Source organism: Schistocerca nitens, chromosome 2 (genome assembly GCF_023898315.1).
Source record: "Schistocerca nitens isolate TAMUIC-IGC-003100 chromosome 2, iqSchNite1.1, whole genome shotgun sequence".
NCBI lineage: Eukaryota > Metazoa > Arthropoda > Insecta > Orthoptera > Acrididae > Schistocerca > Schistocerca nitens.
In genome coordinates, this window is record NC_064615.1 from 552,825,970 (window position 1) to 552,847,137 (window position 21,168).

The following is a 21,168-nucleotide window of genomic DNA, read 5'->3' on the forward strand; positions in this document are numbered from 1 at the left end:
TTCAGAATGCACTTCACATTGTGTGGCTCCTGTTAAGCTGTGTTTGTAATTGGAATACTAAATACAATGACTTTCAGATAATCCCACAGCCAGAAGGAACTCGTATTAAGATCAAGTGATTTGGATGGGCAGGTTGAAGGAAAATGATGGCTGATACTTTTAGCATTTGCAAAATGTCTCTAAAGCAACTGCTTCATTGGCTGTACACTGTGTGGAGGAGTGCCATCTCACATAAAAACCAACCTACCCACAAAACCATGCTGCTGAAGGATTGGAATGCTGTTGGCGCACAAATGATTCTCGTAGCAATTACCAGTGATGGTACAGGTAACAGCTCATGCAGGACCCATCTCCTCAAAAAAATATAGCTCTATGATAAACAATGTCATCAACCCACATCACAAGGTGTGCAGAATGAAGTGGTACCAGTTGATATCCAAGTGGATTTTCCATTACCCACATTCTGCAATTTTGGTTCTTCTTCTTCTTCTTCTTCTGTTCCCTAATATTTCTCCCTTATTTGAAAATATTCTATTCAAATTTGACGCCATTCTGAGTTTTACAGCATTTTGAAACTGGAACTTTAATTATAATCACCATATACATGGAGAAAAACAATGAAACATGGACTGAACCTGTGGAGACTCCTGAGAACACTTGTTTGTATGATGACTTCTCCAACTCACAGATAACTTATTGTTATCTGTTTTTAAGACAGCTATTACCAATAATACTGCACTGTTTCACAAATTCTGCTGTTTCATTTTTATAAGTAATATATGAAAATCAAGATTATCAAAAGATTGCTGAAATCAAGCAGTGTTAGAATAGTCAAGGTTTTATATGTTGTGAACATTGTGAATACTGCTGGCTGACCTGTAGTTGTATGGTAATTTTGAGGAATCAATTTTAGTAACTAGAATAACAATTTTTGCATCATTTTTAATCACATCTCAGAAAAGATTCTCATGATGGTTTTCTGACTGTTCACGTGGAAATACTTTTTAAGACAAACACATTTGTCATGAAAGTGGTATCTCCTTGCTGTTGTTTTATTGGAATTTGAGAGCTGACTGGTATAGCAAAAAGTCATTTTATTATGTGAAAGATTACTGACTCCTTTAGACTTGATGTTGATTATTCATACAGCATGTATGATCAGTTTCAGAATACATATTCTATCATCTGATGTATCTGGTTAACAAATCCAGTCTATATTGATTAAATCAAATATGTCCACATATGGAGAGCCAGTAACTACTCGTATCCTGCCGTACTACTGAGGGAATATGGTACAGTTGTAGGTAAACAACTAGAATTCTCTCATATACAGATTTATTCTCACTTAGCTTCTACACAGATCCAAGTCCGGAGGCTAACTGCCGTTAGCGTCCAACATCCTGCCCAAAGCCCTCTCCTCAAAGATAGCACACTTGCGCACAGAACAAATATCGATATTTATGGCGCTCTATGCCACATAGCCCCCCCCCCCCCACCCAGTATGGAGTACGTCCCTGTGAATGGGGGGGGGGGGGGTGAGAAGTTAGGAAGGTAACGCACAGTTCTTCTGCGTCAGGCGGAAGCGGTCGACTGGTAGGAGACTGGGGGGTGAAACCCGGTACATCGACGGTGAAGTCAGCAAGCGACGCCGGCGGCTGAAGACGATGTCCCGTCCTGGAGTGGAGGTGTAGCACTTCGTCAGCCGGCAGATGGAGAATCACCTTGCCAGAAGGCCTAACAAAGGCATGCAAATTGCCACACGCAGCACTTCTGCTCAATTTAAAGCAGCGCACCACACGAGATTCTGCACTTCCTCCCTCAGTATTGTCACACGCGAGTACCACACACACCGTATCGCCATCTACGACAACAGATAATTTATGTATGTCATCAGGGTGCACATGTGTTGTGAATTCTTGGATGGCACCTGTACGAGCAATGGTAGGGAGGCAGGGAGGTGTTCGGAAGCCCTGCCAGGGGGAAGCATCTGCTAAGACAGGGGTGGCAGGTGGACTGGACTGCGCAGGAGACAACCTCGGGCGATCAGCTGACAGACGAGGGAGCGTGACCGAAGGCAACGAGGAGCCAGCATGGATTGAACGGCATGACAAAGAGCTGTCACACGAAGATGGTAACACAATGGTAGAATCCGAGTGGTTGGCAGTTCGACTGCAAGGGCTGTGAGGAGTGAAGCCCCGAAAAGATTGGCCACTCGAATTAGATGAACACGGAGAAGGAGCAGTGCTCGGCAGAGAAGCACGCTGTGGAGAATCAATACCCAAATGCATGGTGTGGGAAGATGGATGGCCACTCGAAGCAGGAGTGGGAGAAATAGGGGCAGAATCAGGGAGGTTCACCTGAGGCTCAATGAAAGCTGGTTTCACTCGGTTGAGTGAGACCGTGGTTACAGAGTCTTTTATGAGGAGATCCATGTTTTCTCAGAGCGTTTGACGACCTTGCAAGTACCTGTGTAGGGCGACTGAAGCGGGGCTTTGACTGAGTCATCTCTGAGAAACACGTACTCACAAGAGTCTAGCGTGCATGGTACCTACACGCGCGGAGGTGTATGAGCAGCTGGAGGTGGCGGCTGAATTTTGCTGCAGTGCAAGCGCACCCGCTCGAGAAGTGAAGGGAGTTCAGAGGGCCGTGGAAGTGGGGTCGGAGTGACTAATTCTCCAGGCAAAACCAGAGGTTGGCCATACACAAACTCGGCTACGGAACCCTTGAGGTCTTCCTTGAAAGTCGCACGAAGGCCAAGGAGCACGAAGGGCAGTGCCTCTGTCCATAGTGAGTCATGGCAATGCAGGGCAGACTTTAAGGTGCGATGCCATCACTTGACAAGCCCATTGCTTTGGGGGTGGTATGCAGAAGTATGAATTTTGACAATACCACACATTTTACATAAGTCAGAGGAAACTGAAGACTCGAATTGTCGCCCCTGGTCAGTGGTGAGGTAAACAGGTGAGCCAAATCTAGAGATCCACGAATCTAAGAATGCTTGACTTACTGTCTTGGAGGTAATGTTCGGAATAGGCACAGCCTCAGCCCACCGAGTCATCCTGTCAATAGCTGTAAACAAGTAACGGAAACCCTTGGAGGGGGGCAACGGCCCTACGAGGTCGACATGAACATGGTGAAACCGGCCTGGCGGTTGGGCAAAACAGCCAAGGGGTGGAGAAGTGTGCCTGGAAACTTTGTTCTGTTGACACACCATGCATGCCCTTGCCCAAGACTGACAGTCACGGTGCATGTCTCTCCAGACAAACCGTTCAGTTACCAGACGGGTGGAAGCTTTGACACCAGGGTGTGCTAATGTGTGTAGTTTGTCAAAGTCCTGGCGTTGAAGGGGCTTAGGAATGAATAGCCGCAACGTACCAGTCGATTCATCACACCACACTAAGTCAGATATGCCAGGGAAAGTAGAGCGTACCGGTTGGAGAGAGGAGCTGTGGTCTGAAATTAACTGCATGGTATCAGGGTCTGCCGATTGCAACTGAGGTAGGTCCGTTAAGTCAATTAAGGTTGTGACAGCACCAACACGCGAGAGAAAATCAGCGACCACATTGTCCGCTCCTCGGATGTAGTGAATGTCATTTGTAAATTGCAAGATGTAATCGATGTGACGGAAGCGTCGTGGGGGCGGATCAGGCGCAGGATTTTTTAAGGCAGGAACCAACGGCTTGTGATCAGTGAGCACATAGAAATCTCGTCCCTCAACATCAGTTCTGAAGTGTCTTATGGCCTCGTAAACTGCAAGTAATTCTCTGTCAAATGCTGAGTATTTCTTCTGCGCATTGTTTAGCTTTTTTGAGAAAAACTGCAGGGGGGTCGTAACATCGTTGTATGTCCGACTCAGTACTGCACCGATAGCATTGTCACTAGCGTCAGTAGTGATAAACATTGTGGCGTCCGCCCGTGGGTGAGCAATAGTGACAGCAGAGGCCAACAGCTGTTTGAGTTCATTAAATGCCTTGTCCATGTCTGGTGTCCACGGTACCTGGCAGGTGCCAGAAGTTTGTGGGCCAGCGAGAGCATCTGTGAGAGGAGCCTGCACCGCAGAAGCGGCTGGCAAATGTTTCTGGTAATAATTAACTGTTCTGATGAACCTGCATAATTCCCTATAGGTCTGAGGGCGTAGCATCTCGAGAACAGGCTTGATCTTGTCCTGTGGTGGTGTCAGACCGTCCGATGACACAACATAACTTAGGAATGTGACGGATGACTGGTGCAATTGAGTCTTTTTATTGTTCAATTCAATACCAGCAGCTGCTAAAATATCCGTCACGACTTGAACACGCTCCTCACTCTGATCTAAAGTAGAAGCAAAAACCAATATGTCGTCCATGTATACGAAACATAAGTCTAGATGGGATAAAGTTTGATTGATGAAACGCTGCCACGTTTGGGGGGCATTTTTCAACCCAAACGGCATAAATTTGTATTGGAACAGCCCGAAGGGAGTGGTTATGGCAGTCTTTTCAATGTCCTCCAGAGCCATAGGAATCTGATGAAATGTGTGCTTACAGTCCAAAACAGAGAAGTACTTTGCACCTGCGAGCGCATGATTGAAGTCTGCGATGTGTGGAACCGGATATTTATCAATGATGGTGCGGGCATTTAAACGCCTATATTCGCCGACCATACGCCAAGTACCATCTTTCTTTTGGTCAAACAGGATAGGACTAGCCCAGCAACCGGAAGAAGGTTCAATTATTCCCTTTTGTAACAGATCGTCCAATTGTTCTTTTGCAATTTTGACGTGGGCGTTGCGATATGGGCGGCCCATCGGTTAGACGTAACCGATGAACTGTGCCATTAGTGACTACTGCAATACGTGGCGCGGCACGACAGTCAGAAGTCCGTGAAGTGGAGCAGGCAGTGGCGGACGGGCCAAGCTGTGGTGCTGAGGGCACGGAAGTACAGATGTGCCACCTGCTCGTAGGCTGCGTACAGGCCGCACAGTTGTTAACATGGGCGAGGTTGGTACACTGGTTCTTGGTAGCGGGCCATGCCGCTACAAGCACTGTAGGCACGAGTGGGTGTGGCTGGACAGCAGATGGCCGTAGTTCATTGCCACGAGCTTGGCAAGTTAATTGTCCGTTCGGAACGCAAGGAGCATGAGCACTCGGGCATACCCCATCATTACAAAAGGGGGTGCTGACACAGTTTACAGAGTTCACAACATTGTCGTTAACGTGCGCGGGCACGGGAAAACCAGATTGACACGGACTGACCTTGTCTGTAGCCGACGAGTCGTCTGCTTGTAGTGCCGCGAGGCGTTGTTGTGTGGAGGCCAACTCGTGGTGTATGTCACGGAGATGCAGCAGCATTTCCTTACGTTCCATCCGCAACTTTGAAGACTTGGCGCACTCCACTAGCCACTTGTTTGTCCAAGATTGCAGCACCAAGGATAGGTTTACACACTTCTTAGCACAGCACACATGTTTGGTGTTAGCCGAACTGTCACTCGGCGAAGCGAAAGGAATATGTTTGTTAAGGGAGGGGTAAGACACAGTATTTTGCACAAAATCTAGTGACAACTGATAGTGCTTGAGGAAATCAATTCCGAGAATAGGTTCTTCAATTGTTGACACTAGAAACGTCCACTCCAGCTTGCACTTGGGCGAAAGTTTCACTGTATACAAAGTGGAACCCGAACACTGTAGGGTAGACAAGTTCACTGCACGAAGTACTGTTTTGTGTGGTTGCACTTTATTGGTTGCTAGGTGAACCGGCAGCAAGGAGACGTCTGCGCCAGTGTCTACCAGAAAACATACACCTGATTGTAAATCGTGAACATAGACTCGACCACACTTACTGTTATTGTCCGAAACAGAGTGCAACGTGGGATGGTGCCCGTTGTTTACATCGCAGGAGGTGGCACCGTAGCCTACCTGCGGTTGGAGTTTGGGTAAGAACACGGTGACTGGCATTTGCGAGCTTGCTCCCCGAATCTCACGTGGAAGAAACAGTAAGGTTGGGCGGGCCTGTGCTCCTGTGGGTAGTTGCTAGGTGATGGAGTATGTGCCCCAGAGTCTTCCACAGAGGCCGATGCACTGTCGTTGCGGGGAGTTGAAGGTGCAGGCAGGGCGGCTAGTTTAAAAAACTTGTTATTAGCAGCACCAGACAAGGGCGTGGCGTCAGAAAGCGTCTTAGTGTGGTCACGTCCAGAATGCAGTGCACGGAGCTCATGTTGCCTGGCAGAGTATGCTCTGTCGGCGGCGCGTAAACGTTCATTTACTGGCCTATCTTCATACGCAGAGATTGCAGTCTGGACAAGCAAAGGCAGCTTTTCAGTCCAGATTTCTGCAAGCGTGTCATCAGGCATAACTTGCTCATCGACGAGAAGACGGATGCACCGCCACAGCTGGGATGGAGACCTGTCGCCGAGACGCTCTTCGTAGATGAGCTGTCGCACATTTTCTCTCCTGGTTTTAGAGACGCATTCCAGTATCGTCTGTTTCGCCACAGCATACTTCCCTGCTAGGGGGGGTGCTTTGACCAGCTCGTAAATTAAATCGACGCGGTCGTGAAGATGGCTCATGAGGCAGGCGAAGCGTGCGTTGTCGTCCAAAGCACAGACATTGAATGTTTGCTCAACCAGGTTAAACCAGAACTCCGGGTGAGCGGGTTTGAAGTCTGGTAATTTCGGCAGATTCGGCACTGCAGTCACTGCGGAGGTGCGCCTATTACTTTGGACGGAAGTAGAGCATGCAGAAGATTGTGAGTCCGAATTATTGGCGTCCCGTAATGCGGGAATCGCGAAATTCACTTGACGCCGGAGGGGCGGCTGAGAAGTGACGGACGCTCGAACGGTGTGAGGATTGTAGTCATAATGTGCATTCTCATTGACGTGGTAGCTTGGAGAGAAGCCACAAGTGCTTAAGTACACCGGTGAATGTCCGTTATGCACACAGTATTCACTCGACTGTGAGTGGTGGGGCTGGTTGTAGATGTCGGAGTAATTACTGTCCAGCACAGAATTGTTGACCTGATTAGAAGCAACACAAGGATCCCACACACGTCCATTAGGATGCACACTCGGTGTGATATTTGCTGTTTGGCGAGCATTGAACACCTGTTGACTAGCCGGCGCGGAAGGATACACACGTGGCGGGAGCTGATTCGAGTTTGAAATTACTACTGGATTTTCCAAAGTAGCAAAACCTCGCTCGACGCCACAAACTGTATTGAATTGTGTGTTTGACACAGGAGTAGGAATGTTCTGACCAACACTCTGTGGAGACCACGTGGGAAGGTCCAGGCTAACAAAGCCAGAGTCCACGACCGTTGGCGGTTGGAAGAAACTGGCGGCACTCGATGAATTCCACTGCATGTTCTGGCTGAAGGATTCCGAAGATTCTTGCGGCATGTCTACTATGATGGCAGGAGTGCTGGAGAGATGTTGCTGGAATCCGGGCGGCGGTGAATGCTGAAAGGCCATTGTCTGGAGCTGAACAAAGGCCCTCGCGATCGCGGAGAAACCTGACGCGGTAGGCACGTAAATAACCTTCGGGCGGTAACTCGGATGCGTATTACACAAAAATGGGGTCACCAGTGAGGGAATATGGTATAGTTGTAGGTAAACAACTAGAATTCTCTCATATACAGATTTATTCTCACTTAGCTTCTACACAGATCCAAGTCCGGAGGCTAACTGCCGTTAGTGTCCAACATCCTGCCCCATAGCCCTCTCCTCAAAGATAGCACACTTGCGCACAGAACAAATATCGATATTTATGGCACTCTACACCACACTACTTTACCATTTAAAAATCACACAGTTATTGGAATTTTTTAAATGCATATGAAACCCAGACTGACCCTGGAACATTCCAGTTTTGTGTTGCACACATTTTGCTTAACTCTAATCTACATTTTTCTGTATCCTTAATTAAGTTTGGGTGTTGGATTTCACTTCCATCTGATTTATTTATCATGTGGCACAGTTCTGTATTTAACCATGGAAGAGGAGCTTTCTTTACTTTCAGTTATTGCTGAGTGGCATGTTTGATTGATTTATTGATTGACTGATGTATTTATTCATCCATAGAACAATACAAATTATATGGAAATCATCAACTGTCAGTACAACGTTTTTTTATTAAATAAATATGCATAGATTATTACAGTATTTACAGTTCTTATAACTAATCTTACAATATTTATAACAATGTCAGTGTTGCTTAATACATGAGGTATCCATGAATATGAAGAGGCTTTCTATAGCTGTCTTAAGATTAATTTATGGCATAGCAGCTCTTACTTAATCAATATATTTGTAGCTGAGAGTAAAGGTATGGAGATCATTTACACCCTTAATTTCCTGTGGTAGTCAGTTGTACAGTTTTAAGCTGTTATACAGCTTATTATTCTGACTTTTGACTTGTTTTTCCTGTTTAGCTTTAAGTAGGAACTATATCTAGGGGCCAGTCAGAAAGTCTAGCTTTTTGAATAAATCAGTACAGTGGGCCCTATTGCTGATATTTGTTGTTTCCATTCAGCTTGTTTCTGTACCTTGAAGACAATATATATGTTCCCAGTGCTTGTTCCTCAAAACAGATTCCATATTTGAGAACTGAATGTATATATCCAAAATAAGTCACTTTGAGGCATGAAATATTGCAAAGAGCATTACATGCTGTGGATAGTCTCTTTGCCAAAGCCTTTACATGTTCTATCAACATCAACTGGCAGCCTATGTTCAATCTCAAGAAATTGATATTCATTACACAGTCCAACACGGGGTGGTTATAGTTAAACTTTCCGTATTTAACACATTATAACATGGAAACTAATTTCTGTATGAGTACCAAATTACATAGCATTAATGCCCAGAGTATGGGGTGCATGATTTGCATGTGTCACAGTGCCACCATCCATTTCCAACTATGGCCACCAGGTGTTGTGATCAGTCATCATATTCATAGTCTCACACACCTGACCAGTCGCAATGCTCTTGACACGCAACATGAACTTGAAAAAAGGAGCAGGGCTTTAATGGTGAAGCTCTATTATCAAAACAACAGTAGTGCTGCTGGTGAACTTCGAGAATACTGCCAGCTGGAAGGTTTACAGAAGGGTTCCCTTTCTCGACCTGCTGTGCGGAGCATGATGAATAAGTTTGAATCGACTGGAGAACTGGGCATCACTCTGGGAAGAGGCCGAGGACTGGTTGCACCACAGGTGGTTGATGAAATCACTGTTGCTGTGGCAGACAATGCTGCAGGCAATTCCCAGTCATCAGGCAGTGTGTGTGTGTTGTGTCATGAGAGTTGAACATCCCATGGTCCACTGTATGGGAGGTGCTTCAAACCATTCTCAGATGGTATCCATGCAAGATCCTTATCATACAGCAGCTTGCACCACAGGATGTACAATGATGTGCTGACTTCCCTCTCCACTTTCTTGCAGGGATTGAAGTTGACAAGGACTGGCCCAGGACCATCCTACAGATAGATGAAGCTCATTTTTCTCTGGTGGGAGAATTGCTGAGTGTGGGGATCTCCACCTCCAGTCACTGTGCATGAAGTTCCTCTGTATGACTCAACAGTTTTCATGCAAGATGGGGCCCCACTGCACATCACTTGTGAAGTTCACCTGCTTCTCTGAAACACATTAGTAAATGATCGAATTATCAGCCGATCATTTCCAAATGCTTGGCCACACAATCACATGATCTCATTTCCTGTGATTTCTGCTTGTGGGGCTACCTGAAGGACAGGATTTACCAACAGAACATTCATACATGTGCTGATCTGAAGCACAGCATATCAAGAGAGGTAGCTAGCATACCCACGGACATGCTTTGTTCTGTCATGCAGAATGCAATCCTGCACTTTCAGACCCTTCTGGACACTCATGGGCGCCATATTGATCCCCTTTTGTAGCAGTAATGGTACCAGTATGTACTGGTATGATGTACCATAGCAGCACATTAAAAGTATATCAGTTGAATTGATTCTGCATTATTTCTCTTTCCCATGTCCTTGACATTGGTTGTCATACCGCAGTTAGTTTCCAAGTTATAACATGTTAAATAGGGGTAGTTTCATTATAACTGCCAAGTACATGGTTCTTATTCAACCGGAAGTATATACAATTAAATTACATTTAAAATTACTTTAGTTTTCAGTGACAAACTGTGGACATCTTAAAGGGCAACAGCAGCCTTTTCTGTCAACTGTGTTGGAGTTTTAGCTATGATAACTATGTTGCTGTCATCAGGAAACAGTATTTTTTCTCTCGAACTTTGTGGGAAATTGTTCATATAAACATGAAGGTTACTTTAGTTTTCAGTGACAAACTGTGGACATCTTAAAGGGCAACAGCAGCCTTTTCTGTCAACTGTGTTGGAGTTTTAGCTATGATAACTATGTTGCTGTCATCAGGAAACAGTATTTTTTCTCTGGAACTTTGTGGGAAATTGTTAATATAAACATGAAGGTTGCAATAGTTATTCAGAGATGAAGAGGCTCACACAGGATAGAGCAGCATGGAGAGCTGCATCAAGCCAGTCATGGGACTGAAGACCACAACAACAACAAATAAGAAAATGGATTGGGACTAGTCCACTCCCTTTTGGCATGCCTATATTAATGTGTTGTGGGTCTGATAAAGTTTTTTAACAGAAATCCTTTTGAAGTATGTGAGATCTCAACTCACTGCACCCAGTTTTTCAAGTACAACTTAAACAACTTCTTAGCCACACCTCACATTCCCAGCAATTCTAATTTATGCAGTAAAATTCTATGGTTAACAGTGATGAATCTTTTGACTAAACAAAGAAAGTTCCATTGACATGACTACTTTCATCCACAATCACAAAAATGACTTTTGTAAACTGTGCAATCCCATATTCTGCACCTCTTCTGGACCTGAAAACATGTCATTCTTTGCAAAGAAATTTAAATTTATTTAGACACTTCATTAATCCGTTCCTCACTATTGTTTAAATAATTTTGGAAATGATGGACAGTGAAGTGATTGGTCTATACTTTGCACATTTTTACATCACCATTTTTAAGTGTGGATATTACTTTTGCTTGCTTTAGGTACTCAGGAAAACAGACAGATTTGAATGATTCATTGGTTGCTTTTATCAATGGAGCTTTTGTGTTATTTACACTTTCTTTATGGACACAGTCTTGGATTTTTCATGAAGTATAGTAAGTCTATTAATAAATTCTCAGATTTTAACATATAATGTCAGCTCATTTCTTGTATCATCCCATGGGATGCCTGAACACCCCCATTGTAGGGCATTTAAAAAATTTCTGTGTATCATCAAGTAAGATTTTTTGCTGGCAGCCAGCACGGGTATATTAACAATATCATATCATAGGCAGAAAAGTTATGACCAAAGCCTAATTGTAATCAATTGCTTTATCTCTCCTTTTTGTTGCCATTATATCTATGGTAGTGTAGCTGTATGGTAGTTGGTTGATTGGATTTGGAAGTGTATTATCATTAGAGCAAAACAGTTCCCTGAATTCTATCTGGAGCAATATTTTAGCCTTTGGTCTCGATTTATGTCTGCCATAATGAAAACATACCCATATCAGGATAAGAATGAAGACACAGTTGACAAAGGACTATACTGTTTAAATTTTGGGTGACTTATAGATTGTTTCAATTTAAAGATTGTGATTTGACATACAAAACTACCATAAATTGATTTGTTCATTTTCGAAGTTCAATATTTCTCAAAATGTTACATGTACAAATATGACTGATATGTGAATATAGCCATAAAATCCCCAAGTTTTCATTGGACCCATCAGTTAGCATTGCCAGTCGACTAGGTGGAGAGGATGAGGGAAAGTTTCTTACACAGTCCAAAAAGCAATGGTCCATGCAAGCCATGAACTTGGAACACTGCACCAAACTGTGTGAAAGGTTTTGTGATGGTGGTTACTTTTCAAATCATGCCATTTGCAGCTCATGCAACAATTAAAACTGAAAGATTATGGCTGGGACCTGTAGTTACACATCACAATGTAGGAAGCACTTGAGGATGAACATTTCACCTCCAAGTAAATATTCAGTGGTGCAGCAAGCGTCCATTTATGTAGAAAGGTTAAGCAGCACAGTGTAAAGTGTGGAGCACTGAACATCCTCATGCAGTTGTGGTGCATGCATCAGTTTCACTGAAGGCTAATGTTTTCTGTGCATGACATAGATGAAGTTGTATGGGTCATTTTTCTATTGTGTGAAGACTGTGATCAGTACCTCTCACCTTGAAATGTTGCAGCTTTGGTTCTTTCCACAACTGACTGTTGATTCCAAAAATTTCATCTTCCAACAAGATGGGGCACCCCTTCATAACAGCATCAATGTTTTTCACTACCTAAAAATGAAACTCTACATTCCTGAATTGGTCATGATGGTGAAAATGATGTGACTGTTCTCTTGGTTCCCCATGTCTCCTAACCTAATACTTTGTGACTTTTTCCTTTGAGGGTACATTAAGGACTGTGTTTACATACCCCCTCCCCTCCCCTGCCAAGATCACTGGAGCTCTGAGTATGAACCAATGTTGCTGTGATAACCATTGTCAGGATATTGCTACGTAAGGTATGGAATGAACCTGACTAACCCTTGGACATGATCTGTGTGACGAGAGGGGCACTCATAAACATCATAGAGTGCAAAATGCACACTTGGTGAGATTATGGTTCTATTCAGGCATCAATCATATTTCTACATGTAATACTTTGAAAAATATACAGTTTCAAAAATGTATGAGCCATTTATAGTAGTCCTGTATTTATTTTGAGAAACAAGAACTCCTCTTTTCTCTCACCAGTAGCAATAAATGCACTTAATATCCATACACCCAAAGCATATTAAAATCTATTAGACTGTCAATGTAAAACCTAAGAGATGAACAGAGTCAAAGAAGAAGCTTTATTTGAGCCATGACTCAATCAGAAGAATTACTTGTAAGTTGAGTTGATAGAACAGATTGTAGAACACTCTAAACTGAGCTGGTAATGACTACACTTAGTGTGAGAGAGAAGCTGTTCACAGGTACTTGCTGGCACATGCTGACTGGAGAGAGTCAATTACCAACATTCACTACTTCATACTCCATGTAGAAAGACAGAATAACAGACAGCTGGCAGCATAGTTGCCACTTTCGATTGTGAAGAACAGAAGATTGCTGTCAGGAGTGACTGAAAATCATACTTGGCTGGAACTACCACAACACTGAGGCACTGTTATAGAACTGTAAATGAAATTTTGTTATGTGATTAGTCATGACTGACTAAGTCCACTTCAGTTGCCATGAATATTCTCTTGCCAAATGGACTACAGATTTTCCTGAGGGATGACCTAAGTTGTAGTCATCCTGCATGTACAAGATCTTTTCAAAATATTCTGGAACTTTGTTCATAAAATTTTTCTGTGTTTACTTTTCACTTATTGTGTGAGGTCATCTTTGAAATACTCTCTTCCACAATTGATACACTGCTTCCAATGATGTTTCCACTTCCAGAAGCACTCTTGGTACACCTCTTGCTGGATCACACAAAGCGCCATCTAAAAATTTTCTTTTACCTCATCTATCATAGCAAATATTCGTCCTTTCAATGGGGCTTTCAACTCTGCAAATAAAAATAAGGCCACTGGGGCCAAGTTTGGAGAGTATGGAGGATGAGGCAGCACAGTGATTTCATTTTTTGTGCAATAATCACACATCAACAGGGATGAATATGTAGGTACATTATCATGATACATGAGCCATGAATTGTCTCATCACAATTCAGGCTACTTCCTTCTCACATTTTCTTGCAGGCATTGCAGTATGTCCTGATAGTACCATCCAATAACAGTTTGTCCTTGTGGCATGAATTCTTGATTAAATAATCCTTCAAAGTCAAAGAAAACTATCAGTATGGTTTTGACATTTGACCTGACATGACGAGCTTCATTTGTGCAATCCAAAATCTCTTCACAGATTGTGGTCTTGATTCATGAACCATGAGATGAACTAGGCGACAGCACGATGCATTCCAAGATGTTCTGTCAGAATTTCAAGACATTATCCAACTGAAATGTTATGTTCTTCTGACATCTCTCAGTCAGTCAGTCTTTTATTGGCATGCACAATTTCATTGATGTTCTAACATGAGCATTGTCAGCAGATGTCTAAGGGTCACCTGCAACTTCCATCTGACCATTTTTAAACTGTGTGACCAGTCATAACACCAAGTACAGTTTAAGAACTCATCATCATGGGCTTCCTCTATCATTTGGGGTGTCTCTGTAAAGGTTTTCTTGAGTATCATGCAAAATTTAATGCAGACACATTGCTCATCTAACCCTGCCATCTCAAAATAGCAAACCATGCAACACAATGTTCTAATCAATACAGCACTGAACAATAACTAACATGAATACAACAATGAAACTTTTGGCAGGTACACATTACACACAGGCATATTCAGGGATGCCAACACACCATTGGCAAGAAATTATGAATGTTCTGGAATTTTTTGAACAGACCTTGTAAGTAGCAAAATTGTGTAACTGTATTTTCTGACTCAAATCAAATGTTATTTCAATTGCTACAAATCAAACATAAAGAGTTACATTCAAACCACTAAGTAACTGCAAGCATCATCAAATTAATAAAATCTGTTTATCAGCTTTCATATACAGCTTGAATAATTTGTATTAGATAGCTTTCCAGGCACATTAATAGTAAAAAAGATAATTTGTAAAAAACAAATGGGGGAAGAAGGGGAGGGGGATTGGAAATAGTTCTTAAATGTGGTTCTTCAAAATGTTGCACTGAGGTCATAGGTAGTTCACATGGATTCATGGAACACACTAGAGGGAAATTATGTTGACAAATTAATAACTATGTATACTTGGCCTCACAATGATATGACTAAATAAAATCTTTTCAGTATTTCAGCTATGCCATGTGGTTATACTTCCCAAGCTCTCAGCCAAGTACTCCTGAGGCATAAGTCAAGTGATAACTCATTTACCAGTTGACAATGCCCAAGGAGCATCATCATAATGCTCATGGATGTCACACCATTTTATGTGGATGGAAGCCCAGGAAGATTTTATTCAAACTAAATAACAATTAAAAATGTTTTATGTAGGTTAGGTAATGATGTGATCTATTGTATAACCTCAAAATAAGCAGACAGAGGATGGTGGGATGAAGATATAAACCACAAATCCTGTTTAGAATTCAGAATGGAGTTTTATTCTCTGGTAAGAGATCTATACTAGGTTATCAGCAGATATCAAGTACAAAACTGAAATTCCCATTATATTGCAAACAAAAGTAAAAAAAGAAAACACTGCATTTGCAACACCAATAATTTTTTGCACAATTTGGACTCAGGGATGTAAATTTTTCATAACTCTAGTGTTTGTATTAACCAGATTTTGGCTTTATCAGTGTATCACCATGTAAAGTTACATAGGTGCTTTGTTTCAAATATTAGATATAAGGCAGAGTAGTAAGAGGGGGAGTTGTGGCTTTCGTCACAGAGCTAAGTTTCTTCTGATTTATGTGTAAAGTAATCCAGTAATAATTCCCATAAATATCAGTGTGAATGGATTTGTGATAGTTGTATTTTGTTTTTAGTATGTTTCAAAGAGGGAGCCTGCAACTGCTGGTTCTGTCTGTCAATGCATAAATTGACTCTTTCTACATCCTGAACTCTGTCCTTCATGGCAGGATTTATGGAACACAATGTGTGAATGAATGAATGATGTAATGAGTAGGGAGTGGCAACAGTAAACTCACTTATATAATTGAAACATGTGTGTGTGTGTGTGTGGGGGGGGGGGGGGAGGGGTTGCACGAATACATGATTTTTAGGAGGTTGTTATATTTTAATTCTTGTTACATTTTTTATTATTTTACTACTTTTAACACCACTCGTCTCAAAAGGTTGTAGGAGCAGCACTAAAGAGTTGAATATCATGAGTCTAAACCAGTCGCATCACTGATCATCATCATCATTACCATCAACATTCTCATCATTATTAATAGTTTCACCAGAAGCAGCATGAATTTTACCAATACAAGGGCAGTTCAATAATTAATGCAACACATTTTTTTTTCTGAAACAGGGGTTGTTTTATTCAGCATTGAAATACACCAGGTTATTCCCCAATCTTTTAGCTACACAACACTATTTTTCAACGTAATCTCCATTCAATGCTACGGCCTTACGCCACCTTGAAATGAGGGCCTGTATGCCTGCACGGTACCATTCCACTGGTCGATGTCGGAGCCAACGTCATACTGCATCAATAACTTCTTCATCATCCGCGTAGTGCCTCCCACGGATTGCGTCCTTCATTGGGCCAAACATATGGAAATCCGACGGTGCGAGATCGGGGCTGTAGGGTGCATGAGGAAGAACAGTCCACTGAAGTTTTGTGAGCTCCTCTCGGGTGCGAAGACTTGTGTGAGGTCTTGCGTTGTCATGAAGAAGGAGAAGTTCATTCTGATTTTTGTGCCTACGAACACGCTGAAGTCGTTTCTTCAATTTCTGAAGAGTAGCACAATACACTTCAGAGTTGATCGTTTGACCATGGGGAAGGACATCAAACAGAATAACCCCTTCAGCGTCCCAGAAGACTGTAACCATGACTTTACCGGCTGAGGGTATGGTTTTAAACTTTTTCTTGGTAGGGGAGTGGGTGTGGCGCCGCTCCATTGATTGCCGTTTTGTTTCAGGTTCAAAGTGATGAACCCATGTTTCATCGCCTGTAACAATCTTTGACAAGAAATTGTCACCCTCAGCCACATGACGAGCAAGCAATTCCGCACAGATGGTTCTCCTTTGCTCTTTATGGTGTTCGGTTAGACAACGAGGGACCCAGTGGGAACAAACCTTTGAATATCCCAACTGGTGAACAATTGTGACAGCACTACCAACAGAGATGTCAAGTTGAGCACTGAGTTGTTTGATGGTGATCCGTCGATCATCTCGAACGAGTGTGTTCGCACGCTCCGCCATTGCAGGAGTCACAGCTGTGCACGGCCGGCCTGCACACGGGAGATCAGTCTTGCTTGACCTTGCGGCGATGATGACACACGCTTTGCCCAGTGACTCACCATGCTTTTGTCCACTGCCAGATCACCGTAGACATTCTGCAAGCGCCTATGAATATCTGAGATGCCCTGGTTTTCCGCCAAAAGAAACTCGATCACTGCCCGTTGTTTGCAACGCACATCCGTTACAGACGCCATTTTAACAGCTCCATACAGCGTTGCCACCTGTCGGAAGTCAATGAAACTATACGAGACGAAGCGGGAATGTTTGAAAATATTCCACAAGAAATTTCCGGTTTTTTCAACCAAAATTGGCCGAGAAAAAAAATGTGTTGCATTACTTATTGAACTGCCCTCGTATATTTAGGGTGAAATTTTAGCACATGAAATAATAATGTCAGCACACACTTACTATCCTGCTTAGAGTCCCATTATTGTTTTTATTTTGTCTTGCGTGTAGCTCATTCGAAAATGTGATATCAACAAGACAGTGCTGTCCATCAAATTTGCCAGTCTGTGTTTTTATTCCTTGTATGTCAATGCATTCATCAAAAACTCCAAGGTCAGTACCACCACCTGTTATAATGCCTTTTGGTACTTTTGTTGAAGAGTCAAACACTGAAACAGAAAGAAATGCATTACGGTTAATTAATTATTCACAATTGGATTTGAGTAGGTCCTACTGTTTTTCATCAAAGGCAAAATCTGCTGGTAAACTACCAAGAGCTATTAATGGGTGTTGACTGTGTGCGTTAATTTAAAGAAATCCTTAGAGTACAATGATAATAACTGCACCATTCTTTGATACATTGAGTTTTAATGCAGTTATATGTAATTTGCTTCATCTTTCCAAATGTGCTAACAAAACATTTCTTTATCGAACAGGGGAAGCAATGGTTTACAATACTGATAGGTATTTTGGTCAAATATGCTTCATCATTATTGTAACTATCACTTTAGGGTCATCAATGTTTTTTTGAAACACAAATAAACTCACTTAAAAAAAGATTAGATTTTTGTTTAGTCCACAAACCAAACAATAACAGTTCTTGCTAAGAATAATATAAGCAATAGTTCCTGATAGAAATTTATATAAGTCCAAGCACTGTTACATCATTATATACACATACTGGAACTATAATGTCAAGCAAAGTCCCAATAAGTTTTGTGGTCTGGAAACCACATGCTCATAAGCAGAATCACTGTGCAACACATGTCTAAATCATTCCAGGTAAAGAGTAGAGCCAGCTGTAGTTCACTTGAAGAGATGAAGTCAGATAATTGAAACTTAAACTGAGTCAGCCACTGGGTGGCCTTAATTTGCCTTCTATGGATGTTCACATCACCAGTATGTGATATCATTAGCTTTCCCACGCATGCACCCTCACTGGATGTGGGCAACGTTACACATATAATTATGTCCATATATCTTCCACTTGCAGGTCTGAGGGTTTATAGTCCATGCACAATGCCATGGCTGGTAGATTTGTAGACGGCAGGACATGTGTGAGGAGCATAATATATTTGGAATTATGGGCAGGCATTGTAGGTGAAATGCTGAGCACTGGATAGGAAGTGCCATTCTAAGCTGTAGCATACACTCACTATTTCTGTAAATATTAAGTGGGGCCCCTCCACACCCACACTTGTGTGGTGACCATTCAAAAAGATCTGCTGTCACCTCTGCTTTTGTTAGTATCTAAAAAAGAATTCCGCAAGAAATGCAACAATTTAATTTTGGCTGGCTTATTAACCATTTGTGACTTTCAGAGAAATGTGATGAATGGCGAATTTTAAGTAAAACCTACACATTTCTCTGTTTGCCATGATAAAATTTGCTTCTTCTGCCATAACACAGTGGAATTTACACAGTCTCACCTTACTAACATGTTGTGCAGACACAGTTGCAAGAGAATTAGTGAGGAACTGAGAACTTTATTAAGTGAGGAACTGAGGAAAGTAAGGTCAGTAACTTAAGAAAAATCATATCCTTGGCACAGAAAAATGTGTAATGTTTTACTTATGTTGTTCCAAAATCCACCACATTTCTCATTTCACGAGCTATCGATGGCCCTTAAAAATTACATTCTTTCATCAAAAAAGTCTGTAGTTATTGGAATATCATGGTATATAATGAAGTTTTACATAAAAACAAAATAGTAAAATACTCTCCTCTTCACCTCATATCGTTTTCTGAAATCTCATTTCAATATCTGAAACCATTTATGAAATATGAGGAATGTTGTGAATACCAGTAATTCACCCTGGCTTTATCACTGGTACAGTGCAATCACAAATTATTGGTGACAGATAGATACCTCTAGCCAAGTCTAAAAAAAATCAGTATGTTAGCTGAATTTCATATGCAACAAGGTATTATGTAATATGCACCAAATGGAAAATCACAGTAACCTCTGTTTTTCATTGCACAATTTTCTGAATTTTGTGTAGTGTCTTACTTCCACATAAATATCACAATAACCATGCCCATTAACGAAGTGATGGACACAGCATCAAAGTAAAAGTGAAATTTTTTTATCAGATAGTTTCTGTAAAATCATTTGAGAAAGACTGCAGGGCATGTCCATCAATTCTGCCATTGATGACTGGCCAAATGTTGGAAAACACTTACCAGCCTCCCTTTCTAACAAAGGAAGGAACTCGCCTAGAGCTTTGGATGAAAACTGGTCACTGTGCATTGGCCACCATATCCTAGGCAGGCTATATGGATTCATGTTGATACAGTCATAGGGTCAGTTCAGACACCAAATATTACATCAATCTATTAATTTTCCTACATCATATCAAAGACTAAGTCCATGTTGATTCAGAAAGGCTTTCCAATGATCAGCTTACTAATATTGTAAGCTGACGATGCAAACAAATTGAAAAAGATGTTGCAGTATGCACGGTAATAAATTATGATCATATGATCCATTTCAAAAACACACAAGTAATAGGCAAATTTGACTACCATTGTCTTCCTTTGTTTTTAGAGAGATTTTAGTAAATCACCAACAATGTCAACAACCTTAATAGCCATGCTGTGTTAAATGCATTGCCTCATACAAACATTTGAAAGTAAAATTTTGATTTCTGATCTAACTTAGAACCCTAAGAAGGTCTGGTTTTATGTAAAGCCAATAAGTGGATTGGAATCATCTATTCAGTCACTCAGTGACCTTACTGACAACAAAACATAAGATGACAGAGAGAAGCACAAAATACTGATTCAGTTTTCTAAAATTATTTCACCAGAAAGGAGCATTTTATGGTGACTCCTTTCAGTAATCACATGAATGTTGAACTGGGAGATATAAGGATAATTGGTCACAAAATATAAATGCAACTACAATCACATAATAATAGAAAGGCATCACAACCAGATGAGATACCTGTAAGATTCTAAAGAGACTGTGCAAAAGAACTTGTTCCCATTTTAGTAGTAGGCACCACAGGTAGCAGGACCATAGCTCAGATGATCATAATTATAAGTTTAAATTGCTGACTTCAATCGGTTGTAAGATTATGGAATATATATTATGCTCTCATATTATTATGATCATGGAAAATGAAAATGAACTCTGTGAAAACCAACATGGATTCTGCAAACAGAGATCTTGTGAAACTCAGCTGCCTCTGTCCATCCATGAGATCCAGATAACTGTAGATATCTGTGGTGTCACCACCAGACACCACACTTGCTAGGTGGTAGCTTTAAATCGGCCGCGGTCCATTAGTACATGTCGGACCCGCGTCTCGCCACTGTCAGTGATCGCAGACCGAGCGCCACCACACGGCAGGTCTCGAGAGACTTACGAGCACTCGCCCCAGTTGTACGGACAACGTAGCTAGCGATGCACACTGATGAAGCCTCGCTCATTTGCAGAGCAGATAGTTAGAATAGCCTTCAGCTAAGTCAATGGCTACGACCTAGCAAGGCGCCATTAGCATTACATAGCTTGTATCTAAAGAGTCTCACTTGTATCGTCAAGAGCGATGTACCACAAGGATGGATTAAAATTAAGTATTCCAGGAGCTACGTACTTTTCTTTATAGCATTCATTACGTATTCTGTTTCAGACCTATCTACTAGCCTGCGGGAGTTAACGGGTGCCTTTCGGCTACTT

The 21,168-nt window shown here is 41.9% G+C and overlaps 1 protein-coding gene across 1 annotated transcript in view; it reads right to left on the reverse strand.

Moving 5' to 3' along the window:
• Positions 1 to 21,168, reverse strand: part of LOC126236574 (nose resistant to fluoxetine protein 6-like) — a 259,898-nt gene that overhangs the window by 174,233 nt on the left and 64,497 nt on the right. Inside the window, exon 2 of the mRNA XM_049945986.1 lies at positions 17,451 to 17,656. Coding sequence (XP_049801943.1) covers positions 17,451 to 17,656 — 206 coding nt within the window. The remainder of the gene's footprint in view (positions 1 to 17,450; positions 17,657 to 21,168) is intronic.